The following is a 21,700-nucleotide window of genomic DNA, read 5'->3' as shown; positions in this document are numbered from 1 at the left end:
ACCTTATTCTTTAGTTTGTAGAGAGGAATATCAGCAGAGATGAGAGAACGGCACAGGTCTATGTTAAACTCAGATCTTACATTCGATGTTGTTGGTTGTGTTAAAAACAATTGTCTCTGCTTGGAATTTAGTTGTTTGTTGGCCTGATGTTTACTAGTTGTAATGTGTTGTTGCACCAGGAACTTTTGTGTAGATGATACTGCACACTGACACAAATTACAAAATAATATTTTATTGTCAGTTGATAAACCATCTTCTTTAAATTCTGAAATGTAACTTGTTAGTTTTGATTTTAAATTGACTGAATGACGTACTTTTGGCATATTTACCGTCTTTAAAGTATGATTTACAAAACTGAACCTATGTGTACTCTGACTGGCATTTAACTGTTGAGCTGCACAACTGAAGTCTGTTAAAAATTTTAAATTAAATTAATACAGTTTTGTAACTTACTTTCCCATTGTTGATAGGACTGCTAATTTTCAAATAACTCTGATGTTAAAGGGATTACTGAACATGTGTTTAAATCTCTATTGTTGAAATGTATTTTTAAAAGTTAATGGAATTTTGTTTTGTTTTATTGTTAAACCTAATATAATATGGACTGTTTTATATGAAATATGGAAAATATATGGAAATTAACGAAAATATGTACTAAACTCTAAAATATGGAAAAATATGGAAAATAAAAGTAGGATTTTTCAACCCTACACATTGTGAAACATAAAGATAATGCAAAATATAAATTATATTAGCTTTATAAGTAAATATGTATTTACATATAAATCCTTTCCCTGGTCATGAGCAACACACTACTATAATTTAAATTTCAACAATGCAACAAAAACGATTATATGATCATAATCTACAGACTTTACACTATGTATTGACATATTGTGACGTCATTAACTTCTATCATGTGCAATGTTTGCAAAATGGTCGACAACTATGGTTTGTTTCGACATTAAATTCCTTGTTAAAGAAGAAAAATCTGCTGCTGAAATTCGCCTCGGACTTTAGCGTGCATATGGAGACATGTGCATGGGCGCCAGTAGTGTTAGGAGATGAGTGAAACATTTCAAAGATGGGAACACGAGCATCCTAGATGAGCCTCGTAGCAGTCACCCTCAAACTGCCTCCACGGAACGCAACAAGGAAAGAGTTGATGAGTTCTGGGATGCATTTTGAATTTTTTTAACCTGGACAGACCATAAATGCTGTTCGCTATATTCAGACAGTTTTGAAGCTCCGTCGTGCATTGCACGAGAAATGTCCTGAAAAGAAGATCATCCTGCAACACGATAACGCGTGGCCTCACACTGATCATGTCACCATGGAGAAAATCAAAACATTTGAGTGGGAAACTTTTCCGCAATCTCTCTACAGTCCCGACTTGGCACCCTCTGACTACCATCTTTTCGGTTTTGTAAAGGAGCAGCTGCGAGGCCAATGCTATGAGACGCTGGAGGACATCCAGAAAGCAGTGCTTCAGTGTCTTTGGGAAGATGAAATGGACTTCTACAGCAAGGGGATTTTGAAACTTACAGAACGGTGGTAAAAAATGTGTGCAAAGAAATGAAGACTATGTTGAAAAGTGACAGAAAATTCTGTAGATTAAGATGATGTACCTGATTTGTCTAAAAAATAAAAATTAAGATTTATAACAATGGGTTGCTCATGACTTTCAGTATGACCCTCTTACATTTCATAACAAATTTAGTCCTTCCACTTATGTTTGGAATACTACTGGTATCTCTCTTTGCTATCGAATATTTCTCTGTATAGAATTAGAGATTTTATTTACATTCTTCCTACATGTTCCAATAACGATTTAATTTCTTATTTGTCTTATTTTGTAGGTTATGTTCATGTACTAATTTATATATTTATCTTTCGGATCCATCACTTTGGAGTAGTGGCAGCATGCCTGACTGCGAAACTGACGAGCCCAGGATCAAATCCTGGTTGGGGCAAGTTACCTAGTTGAGGTATTTTTCGCGGTTTTCCCTATATTCATTAAGAATAAATGCTGCATAACTTTCGGTGCTAGACCCTGGACTCATGTCGCCGTCATTATCAACTTCATCTTCCTCCATCCTGCCTACTTCCATACTCATATGTCATCCTACCATACGGGACGAACAGAATTCGACGTAATGAGTGCCCAATCTCAGAATAACTTCATCATAATAGTCGCCAACAAGTAGACAGAAGTGCAAAAAGCACATACATCATGGCACAGCGTGAGGAGGGGGGGATTAACTTTCGGTTCAATCTTGAAACATTTTTGACGTTGTGCTTTTATTTCATACTATTTTTGTCGAAATTTATGATCTATAAAATAATAGACATTTTCAGTAATTCTATATCTATGTCTTCTTACCTTGTTGGAATACCCGGATTCTGTGGAACTCCTCCTGGACTTCAGCTCACTTAACACATTCGTAAATGCGGCCTGAGGGGTACTTGAGCCGGGGCTTTTGGTAGGACTGAGCTTACGGGTTGGTGAGAGACGGAGCTGGTTTGGAGGTGACTGGGAGCGATGAACCTGAAGGTGCACAACACAGTTAACATCATATTATACAGTGTGGGAATGGTTTGAGTGCATTAATTTCAACTGACAATAGATCTTTACCATATCGAAATTAAGATTTAAAAGCATACCACCCAGTATCTCTCTATTTTTGCAAGTTACTGGTAACCGGAATTTCACAAGAAAATGGAGGTTTTATTGTTAAAATGTTAATGTTCCTACGAACAAGCCAAGGTTTTGTAATAACCGAAATTCTTTGCTTTATAATAATACTGTTTTTAAGTGCAACAAGTTATGATCACTGAATACAGGAGTCATTTGGGAGTAAACATTCAGAATCATAAATACGATAATCATATATAACCATTATTCAGTAATGATCAAATTCTATTAAGTAAAACTTTCAATGCCAATTAAGTAGTCATACAGTGATAAACCTCTGTAAATATGCCTCTAATCTACAAATTTACAACTTGCAAACTCTTTTACCTGTAACTTGAAAATATATTTTAGTGATACTGGTTCAAGAAAAAATCAAAATGACACTATGCAATGTCACACTTTAATAAAATTCTACAGACATGCGATTTCAGGTGCTTTCCATTGGTTACAGCTTTTATGAGTTTAACTTCACTCTTTTAACATTATTTTAAACTTTACCAGTGTCAGTACTGTAAAATTATTTTGAAGTATCAGTAGGCCTACTTTCTTTCTATTATTTTAAAGCACTTAAACCTTTCCCATCATTAATATGTGGTTACGAATAATATACTTATATTATTACCTATATACGACTTGAAAATACCTCAATTATTGTTATTATTTTATGCTTTCTACTGATTTTAATGTTTATTTTTTTAATTCTGCAAGCGCAGGTTAAAGAAATGTTGTTTAAAAACGATTACTAAAATTACTGGCACATCTTTAATTAACTGAAAAATTATATTTATAAACATTAGTACCATACATTATTTTATCATAATTATCGATGTTGATCATGAAGGTAACCGCTTGAAGGTATAATTATCACAACAATTAAGAACATTTCGCGTTTGGAAATTTAAAATACCATAGGCCTGTAGATATAGAACTTTTTTTTTCTATTATTGAAATTATACAATAAATATGACTTTTTTTATATGAAATTGAAATTAGTTTATAACATAGGCCTATACAAATTACTAATATTGAAAAGAAGAACATTTATTAGATTTTTGGGCAAAAGAAGAATTAATAGCGAAGTGACGAATGAAAATATAAAATTATACCTAATTTAAACTTACAAATTATACAAAAAAAAATTGTATAATATTAAACTCCGTTACAGTTTACATAATATCGGTAGCTTATAAAAAGAATTAAGTATTTTAGAATGACATAATGGATTAGGCATCTAAATTTGTATGTCGAATTTAATTTATTTTAATGACACATTGTTTAATGCAATTTTCTTCTTAATTCATTAAGAGTTCCATACAATGGATTTCGCAAGAAGGATTAAAATATTTTTTCCTACATTTCCAAAAGTTCAGAGTACTGTATTCACGAAATAATTCCAAATATGCATTATTAATATTTTATCCATACTTTACTTGATAACTATTAACATTTGATTAAAAATTAATTAAACATAAAAATATAACAAATAATCACATACATAAAACCATAATAAATTACATCCTGCCGCCAGAATTCTAAAATTCCGGTACTCTGAGTTCATCTTCTAAGAAACAACAATGTCTTCCAAATGCAACAGAAAAAGTATAATCTACTACAATACATAACATACTCTTTGTACATATGCGGTATGTATCGGTAGTAATGTAATGAATACACAAATGTAATCTTCATCTTATGATGTTTGGATGACGTATATACGTCCGTTGATGTGACATATTAATGAATTAAATACTATTATAGTCACAATCATGCCATGGTATGAAAGAAAAATTTCACAACCTCGAGCGGGCCATCCAAATATCGTAAGATGAAGATTACATTTGTAAAGTTTCTTTCCACCCATAAGCAGTGCTGACTAAGATCAGACGCTATGGACAATACTCTATAACAGAGTCGCCAGTATGAAAGGATAATTCCGAGCCTTTGGCGTGAGACGAACTCGATAGCTCAGTGGTAGAGCGCCTGACCAGAGAACAGGAAGTCGCAGGTTCGATTCCCGCTCGAGGTTGTGAAATTTTTCTTTCATACCATGGCATGATTGTGACTATAATAGTATTTAATTCATGAATACACAAACTTAAAATATGTTACTAATATTACATATAGGCAAACAGGATATAATTTATATTAAGGTTTCAATGCAATGCTGCGCTATTAGTGCAATGTTACCCTCCTGATTTTAATTAATAATTTGAATGTTACTCTTGTTACTATTGTTATGTTTTTGTTTCTTTTGTTATAATAATCTTTGTTCTATTCCTAAAATTATTATTACAAGCAATTAATTATAATTATTTGTTACACATATTTCAGCCATACAAAAGTTAATTTCCGTCACCCATGGAGTCAGAGTGCTGGTGCAACTATTGCAATTTGAAATGCCTATGCACTTACTGTATCCTTAAATATCATGCATTCCAATATGTTAAATAACGTAATTCCAGCTACAGGATGAAATAAAAAAATATATATATAAAAATGTAAATATATAATTTCAATTTCTTCACTAAAACTTTATACACAAGCAAACTTAACTCAAGTCAGTTGTGACTTTACAGTAAATATTTGCAACTACTATGTATACTATAACACATGGTACCTATACATATTACTACTTCTAGCACCATCAAATCTACGATTGTTATTAATATTATTACAATTACTACTGCTACTATTTCATCAACAGAGCGTTATATACAGTGAATTCCCTTTTTTATTTTGTCAAATTTTGCCACTTTCAATTTTATAGTAGCCATTTCATCTTGGAAATTAACTTTACGTAAACAAAAAATTGTATCATGGAAGCAATAAAAACAACTCAAATAGACTACAAAAGATGTTAGCAAATTTATCATTGTATATATACACACATCAAGAAAATACTGAAAGCTTGGATTTTGAGTAATTTGATTATTTGGAGAAATACGTAGGTATTTGTATTTAACGGCTTACTTAACTACCTAAACCAGTCTTGATGAAATGATAATATGGTACCGGTACCATACCAATTTATCAAAGAAAACATTTAAAAATAAATGACACTGACTGACATATTAAAAGAGAAACCTGTTACCAGCCATTTTATTTACCATAAATATCACATTGAATTGGCGGGGATCAAACTTAGATTCCTTTAGGAGATACTGTCTGTAGGTGAGTAGATTTGAGAAATATTTGGTTAGAAGAATTCCTATCTATTTAAAAAAATGTCAAGGGCTGTGTACACTGACACCCACAATGTTTCCATGTACAATACGACTGAAGTGTTTGCTGAGATCGAATGAGACTACAGTGTTTGTATTTTACAAGATTTTATCACTGACATGCTTTACATAGGCCAAGATAGATCTATGCAGTGCTGTCATAGTATTTTTTTTCTTGGCCATATGCCCCACCCCTTGTTTTCTCCATTGAAACATATTTTACTCTCCTCTCTCTAGCTCTCCAACTGTCATTTAAAATTTTTTTTTTATATTAAAGAGGAAATAAAGAAATTGTTTTGCTTTACATTTTAATTGTACAAGTAGTTTGATTTAAAGAATACATCATGTAGCACGACCGTAGATGCACACTTGTTTCGATGAATCTTGGAGTGTGTATTTGCAGCACTTCTTGTTTTTCAACCATTGTTTTATATAATTCTGATTCCAGTGCTGCAGAGATGAACAATTTTTGTTTATGAACATCAAACAAAAGACATTAGGAACAGCAAGGGATGATCTAAGATCTGTACAGATCTCCGCGTACAAAACTTATGCAACCATATGCCATATGGCTCCATACAGACAAAATTTTCTTTTCCCTATATGATTAATTAAAAAAATTGTATGTTCCCATACGATGTATGACCCCGTATAGCCTCCATGATAGCACTGGATCCATGGTATGATCACATGCTTCGACATTTCACTAAAACTAACTCTTGTGCACAACTATTTCGAAATTATTTTCGTTCAAATTTCTCTGAATTCTAACAGATCTTGTAATTGTGACTCAAATGACATCTAAACGAATGCTGAATGATGTGCTCTTCACGAGTTATGGCCATTTACTGGTGAGTGACAAAGTGTCTTCTCCCTCTATACTGTCAACACTCCTCCACTCCTATAGCAATGACTAATAACTCAGACCATGCATATGAAAAACGTTCGTCCCTGTACTATAAAGTGCAATTTGGTTTACTTGGATATTTATTTTAGTTCTCCCAGAGTAGGAGTTTCTAATCTCATCTAATTTCATGACACACACTGAATAAGTCTGATTCCCTATATGCTGTGCCAACAAAGATGTCTTCTATCTGAAAAAAAAAAAAATTATTTCTATAAACCAAGAAAGAATTTGATGCATGGACGTAATTCTTTACCAATAATTCCCGCTCAAATAACATGACTATAATATTAACAAAAATTGCAAATATTTATGCAAAATTATTTACATTATCACTCAGGAATTGAGTCTATTGTTTCATTTACGTTTAATTATATCCGAATAAACAAAAATTAATAAATAACACAAATGAAGGGTTCAGAACCATATATTAAAGACGTAGAAAACAAGGCTTAAAATTAAGTTAGTACCATAATACAATGGAAACATATAGCAAGTAATATAAAGTATGCACATTAAAACTAAATGATATGTCAATCTTCATTAAACTATGGTATTCACTTAACTTTAACCCTTACTTTCTCCATTTTTAATAAATGGCACTTGGAGCACTATGGCTCTGAACCCTTCAAATAAATAAAGTAAAAAAATAATACTATACAAAAATACCGGTACGTACTCAATTAAGGTAATTAAAATAAATGAGCTTTTTCAGAGAAATCTGTTCACTGTATTTCAAAGGCGTGCATGTATACAAAGACAAACTTGCTCATCTTTATGACTATAGAAGTAGCTTTTATTGTTCTTTTGTTTCAATAGTAGAATAAAATGGAAGGAAGCGAATCGATCTAGCGAACTAATACTGAATAATTTTGGGAATCAATGTATTTTTCTTGTTGGAGGCTGAACTATGCATTTACCTGCGCTCTGACTGTAGTCTCTTGTTTCACGAAGTTTATACTCTGTTGCTGGTAGGGTGAAGAGGCATTAAAACGTGATTTGGGTGGGAGGGGGGGAACGGGGATCTGTTGCTGTAGTGTCATGCTTGTTGACACTGAAGCCATTGTTGTGTTAGAACCGACTCTCTTCTCTGTAGACCACAATTCTCCATTCTCTGGCTCACGGAATGACACCTCCAACAATGTAAGCATCTCCTTCTAATAGCAGTTTACCCTCGAAATGGTGCTTTGACAATATTACAATGGAAACATTTATAATTGTGATTACATTTTAATGTACTAGGAAGTGGCAACCTTTAAAGGACAAAATAATATATCTATGTAAATATGTTGTTTCAATATTTGACCTGTATCAGTTGCCCATCCTGACTCCAATTTGTAATAATATTTATCTTAATATTAATGTTTGAAATATGTACATTAGTTAGTTTTAAATGTATTTTAAATTGTTAGTATTTGAAAACACACTCTGAAGTATTCAGAATTGGGATTTAGATATTCATATTTCAAATTAATTTCAATAAATGGCAGCATATTTATTTCTTTAAATAAAAATTAATGAAACAGTAGAAAGTGTATGCATCACTGCCAAAGTGTTATACAATTCACTATGTATATTTTAAGAATAAAATCGAGTTAAAATAGAACAGATACAATATTTCTTTATGAATATTTTTATTTCATAGTCCTTTTCAATTAGTTCTTTAGGGCCGACGAAATTATGGAAAAATGAGAGTGAAATAAAGGTGGAATGAAAGTGGCAGGGCAGAGGCGCCGACTTCTTTGAAACATTGGAGGCAGGGGGTGAGGGGCAGGACGCTGCACAAAAGTCCGAGAAAATTTTAATTGCTCTCTTTCTAAAAAATTTTCTTACATATTTTACAGAAAGTAATATCGCCTGGTTTTTCATACAGCACCCATGAAAATTGCTTAACTCAAGATAGTTGAAAACCACAGTACACCCCTTATGCACCACATTTTCCATTTCACTGCTTTGCTGAGCAACTAATACAACTCAATTTATCACTCTGTTCCAGTTCATTGCAGTTTTATTTTCTTTATTAAACGTTTATTCATTATCAACAGTTACAGCGCGATCACTAATCACTTAACAAGCACATGTTCACTATGACGATCATCACAAAAAATTATCACTGAAATTGAATGTTGATAACAGTTGTCGGTACTTTCAAATTTCGTAAAAAATTGAATTGTTTATGAAAAATGTTAAACATCAATAATAATTCAACTGATATTACGCAAAAATACAGTCGAATACACTCTTAATTTGAAATGTTAACTCCGTATTATTACTTCCGCTTGTTAATACTTATGACCAGTGAGGGAAGTGAGACTGTATGTGGCAGTATGGAATACCGCTACTGGTTTCTATGGCCAAAAAACATACCATTAGTAAAAAATGGCATACCGTCACTGAAAAAATGTAATCTATAAAAATCTGTTCATACATTTCTTCACAGTAAGGAGTATTATATGTTTGGTTCATAGATCTAACCGCAGCCTTCTGGAACTCTATTCAACGTGTATTTTGACACGCTTATTTGGCAAGTCAACCCATGGAATGCTTACAATGATAACATTTCAAGTATAGAAGACTGTAGTCTGTAGCTTGTTGTGGCCATTGTTGCCAATTTGGTGACTGTGTCATCAGATATTATTTTAAAATGTTTGCTGGTGACAAATATCGTTACTTACTGGTATATATTAATCATTGAAGTAGGATTACATAATATTTTAAGTACGGTAATCGTCACTGAAACAAACACAGTTTTAATCATTAACAATATAGGAAGTAAATTAATTTTGCATCGCTGTTTTGTGATTTACCATAAAGCAGTACCGGTATTGGCAATGTCTTGTTTGGACTTGAATTTTGAGCTTTACTGCTTCAGTATGCAGCATCATTAAGTAACGGTTAACATAGATGTTTAAATCTAGTGATTCTCATTCTTCGTTATTACGTTATTACTGATGTTATGTTTTATTTAACGACACTCGCAACTGCAGAGGTTATATCAGCATCGCTGGATGTGCCGGAATTTTGTCCCGCAGGAGTTCTTTTACATGCCAGTAAATCTACTGACATGAGTCTGTCACATTTAAGCACACTTAAATGCCATCGACCTGGCCCGGGATCGAACCCACAACCTTGGGCATAGAAGGCCAGTGCTATACCAACTCGCCAACCAGGTCGACACGTTATTACTCATAGTGGTGTTTGAAATATAATAATTGATACATTTGTTATACGAGGAGAAAAGAGAAACTTGAGTGATACAAAAGTGATTGTGTTAGTGATAATCGGAATAGGCGAAGTGAATCTAGCCTACAAGAAATTGAATGTTTTGCATAAGCTTCAAAGATTCGCATTATTGACTGCATGAAACAATTTATTGTATATATCATGTATGTGTATGTTGTAAGGGAGGGGTATGCCTTTCTTAAATACAGGTATGCCAGGAGAAAATCTTGGGGTGGCATACCGCCTCTAGATTTTTTCCACTTCCCTACTGCTTATGACCATTACTTTTTGGTCGCAATAGTTGAAGGATTTGAACTCAAATGAAAATCATAGACAATGAGGTGGAGTCACTGTTACGTCAGGTGTGGTGATTTACAGATTTAAAATGCAGGAGGAAAAAAGAGAGGAGATGTTGTGAGTTGCGTCACTAACAAGTTCATTCATTGCAGCAGCCAGTCATCTTTATGGTTTTAAAATAATCATTTTTTGCTTATGTTATAGTTCATCTTTCAAATTAATTGATTATTTTTTTAACACGAAGAACCTCTCTTCGAATTATTTGGAGAGGCGAGAGCCTTCATTAATTTTATTGGGGCGGGTGACGCCTCTGGCTTTGTAAGTTAAGAGGGTAGAAAGTGCCTTGTCCCCTCCCTGAAGTCAGTACCTCTGAGAGGAAAACAAAAGTACTTGGAAACCTGTACCATAGCTGCTTTGTCCACTATAAATTACACAGCATATGATATACTGCATCAGGTGCCCAAAACCATCATTGCGAGGTGACAGAGATAAACATACATACCAACTACATAGCACTGCATACTCCAGAGTGTACAGTAAGTGAAAGATAAGAAAAGGAGTGAGTACAGGTATACCATGCAGTAAGTACCTTCGAATTCCTGCCTAGAGTATCGAATGGTGGGGGCTGCATCAGCCCTGCCATCTGGTGTGAGAGAGGAGGAGCAGCTCCCGACATGCTGAGCGCGTGCATACCCTAGAATAATTGTGCGACACATGTCACCTCTTCCACGGACAGAGGCCGAAGAGAAACCAAACCTTCCCAAGTGACAAAACTGATTTTAATAGCAGTTTGTTTAAGGTAATTTCTTTAGAATTTCAATATAGAAGAAATTTCTTATTACAAAATCAAAAATATTGTACAATAAGTCAATCTGCAGTATTTGGGAGGGCTATTACAAGAAACTAATTTCATATGATAATCAATCGCAAATAAAATATGAAGAAATAGACTTTGTGTGTTTATACAGGGTGTTAAAAAAAAGTATCTACTATTTTAGGAGGTGCTAGTATGCATCAAAACAAGAAAATAATATCTAATAAACATGGGTGCTACAACACATACTATACGTTCTGAGATCTGAACACTTGTTCATAAGAAGTGCTCAATGTGACGTCCATTCATGGCAATGCATTCCTCTGCTCTTCGGCATAAGGAATCATGCACTCTTCGAAATTGACCTGGTTGTTCTTGATAACCAAAAGTCTAGAGGATTTAGGTTTGGGGAACGAGCAGGCCAAGGTGTGAGGCCTCGCCAATCAATCCAGCGGTCCTGAAATATCAGCATCAGGTGTTCATGCTCATTGTGGAAAAAATGTGCTGGTGTGCCATCGTGCATGAACCACATCTGTAGTCTTTGCTGACAGCAAGGTAGGTAATACATTAATAAGAAAGTCCTGATAACGAGCTCCAGTTAATCTGTTGATTGCGAATCAACTGCATGGAATTTTCAGCAGTCCACAAATGCTGATTACGAAAATTCACAATACCATCTCTGCTGAACCTCGCTCATATCCACAACCAAACTTTTGTTTTCAGTATTCCTTGCGACATATCAATATTCCATGCCAGGGGTGTCAACTACAGTATGATTATCTGGTAGTCTGCTGTATTGTAGAGCGAGGAATGTATTGCCATAAATGGACGTCACATTGAGCACCTCGTATGAACAAATGTTCAGATCTCAAAAAGTATGTATTGTACGACCCATGTTTGTTAGACTTTTTTTTTCTTGTTTTGATGCATACTATCACCTCCTAAAACGTTGGACACGTTTCTCTTAACATCCTGTAAAGAATTTTAAAAGGATTGCGTTATTGAAATATGTGTCAAATTGCAGTTTTCTTTGCATATTTTGCATTCATATTTTTAAACTGTTGTTGTCTAGTGCCTTGCATTTGGCAATGAAGCCATAGCATTTTAAACTAAAATATTTAAATTAATTTTGAAAATTAAAAATTGATACATTTATTTTATTTTACTTTTTTTATTATTGATCTCAGCTTACCCTATAGATTTTTTACTTATACCTGATTCATAATTTGTAATCATTATGATTTATACTCGTAATCATTACACTGATGGAAACTTATAGCAAAATGAAAGTCTCATAATCTATAGTGCATAAGATCTATAGACTAACATGTGACATATACAAATATGCAAAGATGTAGCTTAGTTTCTTTCAGGTAGTAAAAAATATACTGGTAAGTAAAATTACTCAGATTATTTAGACAATTTTTTACATATAAAACAGCAATATCACTGTTACTTCTAACCTTCTTTAGCACATGGCTGTTTATAAATTTCAGGAAAGATGATCTCCAACAATTTCTCCTTCACTTCACTAAAAGTTATCGAGTATCCTTGGAATAATAAATTAATTGTATAGGATATTGAAAATTAAATTTTATTTATGGAAATCACTATATAGGTCTAATATGCTGTTGAAAAAATTTATTTTTCCTTTCACATAAAATTCAGTGAACAAAAGTAATGGGGTAACCTACATAATCCTAGAATTTCAGTCGTACTATGACAGATAAAAATGAAAACTGATATTATTATGTCTGTAGGTAGTATTTAGATGCCAAAAAATAGTTCACAAACTTCAGGCATTGCCTACATTATAATAGTACTTCCTTTACTGTCTCGCTACACTTCTATATTCTAGTGATCTAGTACATTATCACATTATGATAATTACAATATTTCAAGAAAACAAAGAACATTTATTCCTTCAGCATAACACTAAAATCATGTAAATTAGCAGTACTTTTTATCCCTCTGAAGAATATAGTATGAAAACAATTTTTAATGCTTGCTGCTATTATTGTTTTCCTTTACTCTGTTATCTTCATAATTATATGCATTTTAATTATTAAAATACTAAACATAAAACAATAGAATATTCCTACAATAACTCATGTAGAAATAATAAAAAAAAGGACAGTGACTATTTAACTAAACTGCCGTAGAAAGAAACTAATATGCAGTGTAAATGATATATATGATACAATAAATTCCTTACTGCTATATTACACTAAAATGCGCGTTAAAAAGTGCAGTACAGTACAATTTGTTTAAGAAATTTAAATAAACATGGCACGAATAAGAAATGTTGGGAGACCACTGTTCCTGATGATTATAAAGAAACCTTTATCATGAATTAAGTACAATAAAATTCTGAAAACACTCCAAGATCATGCCATAATGGAAGAAATTGAATGTGAAGTGTTAACTTCAAGAAGTGCATTCCACATGAAAGAGAGGTACATTTGTTTTTCATACACAGCAGGCACGAAGTGCAGGATGGTGCTCATGCAGTAACACTCAAGATTGGTGCAGGCTACCACCAACAACGTACCAATACTGTACACACTTCGACAATATGACCACATCACATAAACATTAATACAATGAAATATCCTTTTTAAATAATTTATTATATATATTTACGTTCCTGTGTAAAAGATAATTCATTACAACAACATTTCACTGTAGTTTATATGGAGTTAAATCCTTATTTAATGCATTTGTTTTATGCGAATATAAATGTGAGGAAGATATAATAAAATTTAATGGAAGAAAATTTTACCTTATAATTGATTAAATACCTACATTTATGGGTGCTAAATACTGATCCAATAGGAACTCAATTAGATGGAGAAAGTTGTCTGGTTTTTTGTTTTACTTCCAGATACAAACAATGAAGACCTTTCTGGTCTCTGTAATTCTGACAGTGTGGGAAATTTAATTTCTATTAAAAAAATAAGCAAGAGAGAAAAGAAAAGCCATTCTGATATAGGGTTATTGCAGATAGTAGAGTGTGACAAATTTATAGAGATGTGCTGTTAAAGAACCATAATGCTTATTTCGTCTAAACATGGCATCCTTTGTTAGTCCTCGAGAACGCATCAACGCATCTGACATCTTCAGGATAGATTCCATGTTCACTTAATGCCTTGTGCTCTTGACGAGACATAACAGGCTAGCTACAGACAATTTTGTCTCGCGCATGTGTGCCAAGTCGTGTAACCTCCTTGAAAAGAGCACGGCTTTCATGTGAACGTACATTGCCGAATTTATACAAGAAGTCTGTGAAAGTTACGAGAAGTTTAAACTACTCGATTCGGATATTATACATTCCCAGTAAGTCAATATGACATTACATAATAAAAATGGCCGTGCATTAACGAAAACACGGTGCTCACGTCCTCTTATTGATGCATCACCACTGCCCATAAGATAGTTTGTTAAATTTTTTTTAACGTGGAAGAAGAATATAGAACATTTCCTTTGACCCAAAGCTTGTGTATGACATAACCTATAAGAATGCTCAGAAGACTGCAGGAACTGTATACAGAAAAGGAAAAAAAAAACTCGAAAAATACTCAAAGGTAGGTTTCCTCTAAGAAAGAGTCGCCATCATTTTCAGATAAAAAGTCTATGAACTTCTTTTGTACATTCCGAGCTTTTCTAAAGTTAAACAAGAAACAATCCATGATGATTCAGTGAAAGCACTTCGAATTTCAACAAAAGAATGACATATGAAGGTTTGATAATTTGTTTTGTTTGTTGAGTCAACTGTCCGAAGACAGGTTTGAACTTCATAAGTGACACCAATAAGGCACCACTCATGAGGCAACTAAGCCAGGTGATAATGGGGTATGGTGGCCAGTTCCTTTCCCCCCCTGTTTGATAATTGTGAACACTAATTTGTAGTGAAGCTCACTAAGTTTTTAATATCTAAGTGTTGTAGGGACATTATAACAGTTAATTATTTGAAAATGGAATTTAAATTTATAACATGGCCCCTTCCTTTATTTCTGTTCTGAATTTCTGAACGACTTCCATAGTTATTAAATTTTCACCATCCTTGGAATCTATAGCAAGCATGGGAACCACTCAGTCACTGAGAAAGTGATGTGGACAGGTTGTCTTTATGAAAGTCTTGTTGTTACTCACTGGCGTGACATGTTGTTGTTGTTGTTGTTGTTGCGCAGATAATGCAGGCTGCACCAGCATCTGCTGTAGGGCCTGATTCTGTGCCAGCAGCTGCTGCTGTATCTGGATGTTCTGCGCCATCGCTGACTGCAGGAAAGCTCTCTGCAGGTTTTGCTGGTATGCTGCAACAGCAGGGTCCACTGCTGGGGAACCAGCCTGCTGCTGTCCTGCTTGTGGAGTCAGTCCCGGTGTAGGGAATGTTGGCAGGCTCAAACCTGTGTCGCGGGAACAGTGGTCAATTATACTATTTGTATTACATATATTATGAACTACAAACCAAACAAAATACTAATCTAACACAGTTTCTTACCTCAAATTCCAACTTGGACTCTTTAAGACTTAATTTCATGTTTTAAAGTGCAGATATCGAATCCAATAACAATTTTATTTACCTCCATTTATTAATGTTGAATTTGTACTAAGTTTTATTGATACAATATTATTTCATTTAGAGCCTATCCTATTAATATTAGCAATAAAACGAGAAATTACGACTACAATTAAACTGAAATAAATGCTACATAAAGGCTACCAAAATAAAATGTTAGACCGCTGTGAATTCTAGAGGTATCACAGAAAGACACATTCAACCTTTCTTCAGAGAAGTGTAAAATTTGTAAGTATGGCTTATGTCTCAGTATGAACTATACTGAATTTATAACAACCCCATTTTGGGTCGATTATATCGTCATGTTTTAGTTTAAATTTAATAGCAAACAGTTCTCCTGCTCTCGAAGCCATGTCTTAAAACATTTATTACTCATGAATCACTCTTATCAAAAAATTATACAAGATAAATTAAAAAAGGATGGTGAAAAATTAAACTTGATTTATTCAGTACTGAAGGAACTGAACACAACTACAGTAGAACTTGGTTATAGCGACCTTGTTTTGTGCGACACCTCGCCTATAACGTCAAATATTCTGTGGTCCCAACTAATTCCCCATAAGACATATGCTTTCCTACCTTGCTTAATATGACAAACGCATATGCGTCTACCTCGCATATAACGTCATTTTCAACCTCAGTTTGGAATAAGATTTTCTAAGAATCAAAGTATTTTAAGAAATATTTTGTTGAAATCTGGTAAATCCTTACTGTCCCCTTCTGTCATTGACCTCTGGAATGCAGGCGGATTCCCCACCCCATTGTAACCTGCTCGAATTCATGCTGTATTAGATCAGTTTCGACAGGAAGTTTTCACTAAGTCCTACACGCATTTTAATGCAATATGGCCACTAAAAGAAGTGAGTGATGCTTTAGAAGTCATTAGAATTATGAACATGTTCTATGAAGCTAGGGAAGGGAGCAGTGAAATTGCAACTGAAATTGTGAACATAGAACGTAATTTAGCCCTAGAAAGTGTGTATTAGGCAAGTAGAAGACAACAGAGTAAAATGACTGATTACTTCACTTCTATGTAAAGTAGTTTGGTGAGTACTGAACAAACTGTTTTAATACAGAATACTGTATTTATAATTGTAGGCCTACGTGTATTTTATTATGTTCATTGTAGGCTTAAAAGTCAATACATAAATCCAAAATAAGTCTAATTAAGTTTGTTATTTTTAATTTTCCACCTCACTAGACTGATAATATGAATCTCGGTTACTATGACACTCGTTTATAACGACATAATTTTTAAGGTCCCTTGGATGTCGTTATAACCAAGTTCTACTGTATATTAGCATGAAAAGACACATTAACTTCCAAGTTTTGCCTATGCACTACAAAAGCTCAATTTGAGCCCCGTTGGTGACACGACAGATGTCGAGACGGTACTCCAGTTCTATCCAGACTCATGCCAGCATGTCCTCATTGACTCCACTGCTTTTGTGATGCGTCATCTCAGATCGTTCAGGTTCTATGGCATGGGGATGATAGACACGAAGTCCTTGGTATATCCCCACAGAAAGAATTCGCAGGTTAAGTCTGGCGATCGTTGGGTCCAGAATGACATTGGTGAATCATTTTATCCTGCATGGCTGATCCAATGTTCTGGGAGGGTATTATTATGCTATCATAAGATACACTATACTGTGGATTATGGCACCTGTAGTTCTCTACTAGCCCACCTTGTTGACTTTCTAGGACTACATTCGCACATGGTTTTTATCCTGTTTACTGTATCTTTCGAAGTCTGTGGATGGACCAGATATTTCCTAGGAAATAAATAGCCACTAATTTCGAATTACATCACCCAGCACGCAATGCAGTTTCTATGTGGTGCATTCTTGTCAAATTCAATCCTAAAATTTCACTGTGCTGTTACAACAGCCGAGGGGGCTGTGCGAATTTCATGATGCAAAACTCTTCTTACTTGCTTCGCTGTCACTATCTTGTGTAGTACTACACTACGTCTCTAGTGGCGATGACATGAACTAGCAAATAAACACACAATACCTTGAGACATGTCGCTTTCACTATTTTGAATAACTGACTGTTTATCATTGTTGTCAGTATTACTAGAGGTCTTTACTTTTGCACCATCCTTTTTGAATCACTGTGTATTTGGAACGACTTATTTGAAAATATTACGTTAAATCACATAGGTTATGTAGGCTAATGATTGGCAAAACTGATACTTCCAGTGAAAATTTTACATATATATTTAAATGAATATATAAGATCTGCAATTCAGCAAAATATCATTGAAAAATTACTTCTTTCATGAATTGAGAATAAAATCAGATATGATCATTCCGAGATTTTCCTTATTAATTAGTTATAAGTCACATTTTAAATCCGAATGTAGTGGGTACAAAGTAATACAAATTATATAGGAATTCCTAATATGTTTTTGTTGCAGTCAACCACTAATGCAAATCTCGTATCATACAAAAGATATGAAGAATTAGAAAAGTAACTAGTAACTAAGAAGTAATCATATTACTAACTTGGATAGTATACTGAAGAATGTGAATTACAGGGTAACATCAATATAGCAAAAAACATAAAGGCTTATATACTTAAAAATTTCTAGTAAAGAAACATCACACAAGACACAGACAATTAAACAAGGGTGGAAGAATATAATTATTTACAGAGTTACTCATGAAACTAACTAAATTAACAACATATAAATATTACTAGACTAAAAAATAAAATAATTATTCCTTTATTCACAAACTAAAGATGCATTTTCTCTCTTATTTGGAAAAAAACTAAAACAATAAGAAAGAGATAGCCCACAATTTTATAAAAAATAAGTATTCACTTTTACAGTGTTGCATGCATATTTACGTAACTTGTACAATATAATCTATTCTCTTATTATTTCTTATTATATGTTGAATACTAATTAATTAAACTAAAACAAGAACCCGACAAAATGCATTTCAATACCATATAAAAGTAGTATGTTCAGCAAATTGAAAGAGGCATGCATCTAGCATTAAAAATATTACTGATAAAAAATTCGAGGTTTTTATTCAGATTTTAATACATAATATTATTATACAAAGAGTATGGATACGAAAATTATTCCTGCTAAGAAATACATAACGTTACTGATTTCATTGCTATTTGATGAATGTCAATTCCTTAACGACTTTTTTTTATTGTTTATACAAAAATCCCATTATTTATCTACAAAACTTTATGATGCTGTGTTGACTCATATACCTACTATTTGTAAGTTGGGTTACCATACATCCCTGTGTGATGTGAACTATGGTACCGGTACTGTAGTTTCAAGATGTAACTTAGTTTCTCATACTGAAAACCTAAGTTTATTCCAGCAAGTACAATTGATATTTTTAGTGAACCAAAAGTGTAGCCTTGGAAAGATTTTATCGAAGTAACAGTTCACTCCATAATCATCATAAGAATTCTCTACTTTCACCTCTTGAGAAGTGAACTGTATAGTCAACCAATGCAATAAAGTAATTTAGCATGAAGTAATTGTATCATAGACCTAATACCTGATCAGGTACCTACTAGAGTTAGAAATAAACTAATAGAGAAAGAGAGAATTGAAAGTGTCATGATCTGAAGTAGGCTTACAAACATTATGGTAACCCTACTTACAGGTAGACTGTTTCGTAAAGCTGGTATTACTGAAGCAATTGGCAGCAGGGTTAATAATAATCAATGTTAAAGTCTAACCGAAGCACAACTGAAGGGGAACTCTATCATACCTTGCATGTTGTATATGGGGATGGGCATGAAACCGGTTTGGTCTGCAGACATCGGTGCCGAGTAGAATTGTGGCATGGCAGCCATAGCCTGAGCAGCACCAGCCAGCCCCCCTGCAGGGCCCATGTACGTTAAGCTAGCAGATGATTGGGCTGAATAGCCAACAACACACGAGACATGGAGAAAGCGCAAGGTTAGCCAAGTGGGTACAGTTAAAACATATCGACATTCAGAAGGTTATGTTGTATGAAAAATGTTTAATGTGGAAGATTTATAAAACATGCCACAAGAAGTGCCAAAGAAATTAAAAGAACTAAATTCATTTCCTAGCATGGCTTCCTTCGAAAAAGAGACTACATATCATAGATTTGCATGTAAAAAAAAATTAGATTCAGACAAAATGACTAGCCTTTGCAGACAAACGTCCCAGATGAGAAAGCAGATCCAATGACATAGATTGATCTGTGTCAAACAAAGCAGGAAACAAAATCTAAAAAATTAGAAGAATAGGCCTTCCATGGACACAGAGTTTAAAGAACTTGAAAAGTGGGCATAGTAGTTTAAATTTAAATTTCAGAAGTATTGTTTTGAGTTGGATAATTTACATAATTACAGATGTTGCATTGTATCTCTGTTAATGAGCAACCATTAAATTTCAAGTAGCTTATCTTTGTCGTGGCATCAGAGTATTAAAAAGCATTACAACTTTTCACTGTCTCTCTCTTCCCCATCACAACAAACTGTGACGTTGCACAGAGGCAGAGATATAATAAAACATCTATACTTGTAACCATAAGGCTTTTCATCGTAGCAGATATTTACCAATGACTTTTTAAAAGTGTGTTTTAAATCTTGCGCAAGGCATGCCAATCTCTGAATAGCTAGTGTACTTAGATTTTCGCTGTTCTTTTTTTTTTTTTTTTTATTGGGTTATTTTACGATGCTGTATCAACATTTAGGTTATTTAGCATCTGAATGAAATGAAGGTGATAATGCCGGTGAAAATGAGTCCAGGGTCCAGCACTGAAAGTTACCCGGCATTTGCTCATATTAGGTTGAGGGAAACTCCCAGAAAAAAACCTCAATCAGGTAACTTGTCCCAACCGGGATTCGAACCCGGGCCACCTGGCTTTGCAACCAGACGCGCTGACCATTACTCCACAGGTGTGAACTTTTTGCTGTTAGAACTCAAGTAGAATCAACGAGTAATTGAACTTCAAAAATAGTTTTCTACAGTTTTAAGATCAACATAAGTTCCATAATAACCTAGAAAATGTACCAGGTGCCGTCCACTACTCTCTCAGAAGAAAGTCCACAGTTCCCATTAGAATCAAGAGACGACTTCGAATGGACCTCATATTATAATCAAAATGTATCATCACACCAAGCTATTTATACCACTTATTAACAATTTTTTGTTCACTGAGGAGCCCAATCTAGGCTGGCCTCAATTCTATGTGACGTATTGTATTTGTATTTCATTTAGAAGTGGTTTGTATAGTGCTAAATGCGCTGACAATCAGTAAATTATATATAAAAAAAGGTGAACATAAATAAGTAGTAATTTAGTTATATATTATATTAGCAATCAAATATTCATTTCCAACAACAAACGATAACGAAATGTTAAAATTTCCCTTCAGTCTTGAACTGGTAGTTTGTTACTCAGTAACAATTTTACTCCACGAAATCCATTCAGTATCGAAGAAGACACATATATAGGTAATGGTTGTTTGGTTTGCAACAACTTCAGATATAGCTAATAAACTCCTTTCTGAGTTCTATTAGTCTGATGATGTGGAGAATATTATTTCTGAGGTGAAGGCACGTGTGAGATAGAAACAGGTGAAGATAACAACTAGCAGAATTAAATTTTGGGATAGGCTAGAAAATGAAATGTTCAGGAAGCCATGCTAAGGTTTTCATTATTCTTAAAAATCTATGGCCCTGATACAGGTATGAACTTGTGAACAGTCTCTTGACTGCAGTGGATGACACAGATGACGAAAAGAAAGAGAACGGGGGGAGTACGGTAGTGTACAACAAGTCTGGGTACCCGGTACCCATTTTGAGCTCAAAAGGAATAAATATAATACAATTCAGCCTGTATCGAACATATCCAATATTCTAACCTAATTTGAAAATATGATGCGCCTAGTTACTTGTGTTTCTTTTTTTATTTAAAGTAAGACAGAAGAAGATAAATGAATATAGTTTG

General features: G+C 33.8%; 1 protein-coding gene across 10 annotated transcripts in view; it reads right to left on the bottom strand.

The window, feature by feature from the left end:
* Myo10A (Myosin 10A) overlaps positions 1 to 21,700 on the bottom strand; it is a 696,078-nt gene that overhangs the window by 204,958 nt on the left and 469,420 nt on the right. For 6 of the 10 annotated variants that reach the window (XM_069828898.1, XM_069828899.1, XM_069828900.1 and 3 more), the window contains 5 exons: positions 19,485 to 19,634; positions 15,306 to 15,559; positions 10,929 to 11,033; positions 7,741 to 7,953; positions 2,384 to 2,548 (listed from right to left, as the gene is read on the bottom strand). In XM_069828898.1, the coding sequence (XP_069684999.1) occupies positions 2,384 to 2,548; positions 7,741 to 7,953; positions 10,929 to 11,033; positions 15,306 to 15,559; positions 19,485 to 19,634 (887 nt within the window). The remainder of the gene's footprint in view (positions 1 to 2,383; positions 2,549 to 7,740; positions 7,954 to 10,928; positions 11,034 to 15,305; positions 15,560 to 19,484; positions 19,635 to 21,700) is intronic. The other 4 variants (XM_069828893.1, XM_069828894.1, XM_069828897.1 and 1 more) reach the window with 4 other exon arrangements.

The sequence above is a fragment of the Periplaneta americana genome, chromosome 6 (genome assembly GCF_040183065.1).
Source record: "Periplaneta americana isolate PAMFEO1 chromosome 6, P.americana_PAMFEO1_priV1, whole genome shotgun sequence".
Classification (NCBI taxonomy): domain Eukaryota; kingdom Metazoa; phylum Arthropoda; class Insecta; order Blattodea; family Blattidae; genus Periplaneta; species Periplaneta americana.
Note: the sequence above shows the minus strand (reverse complement) of the source record. Positions and strands in the feature narration are given on the sequence as shown.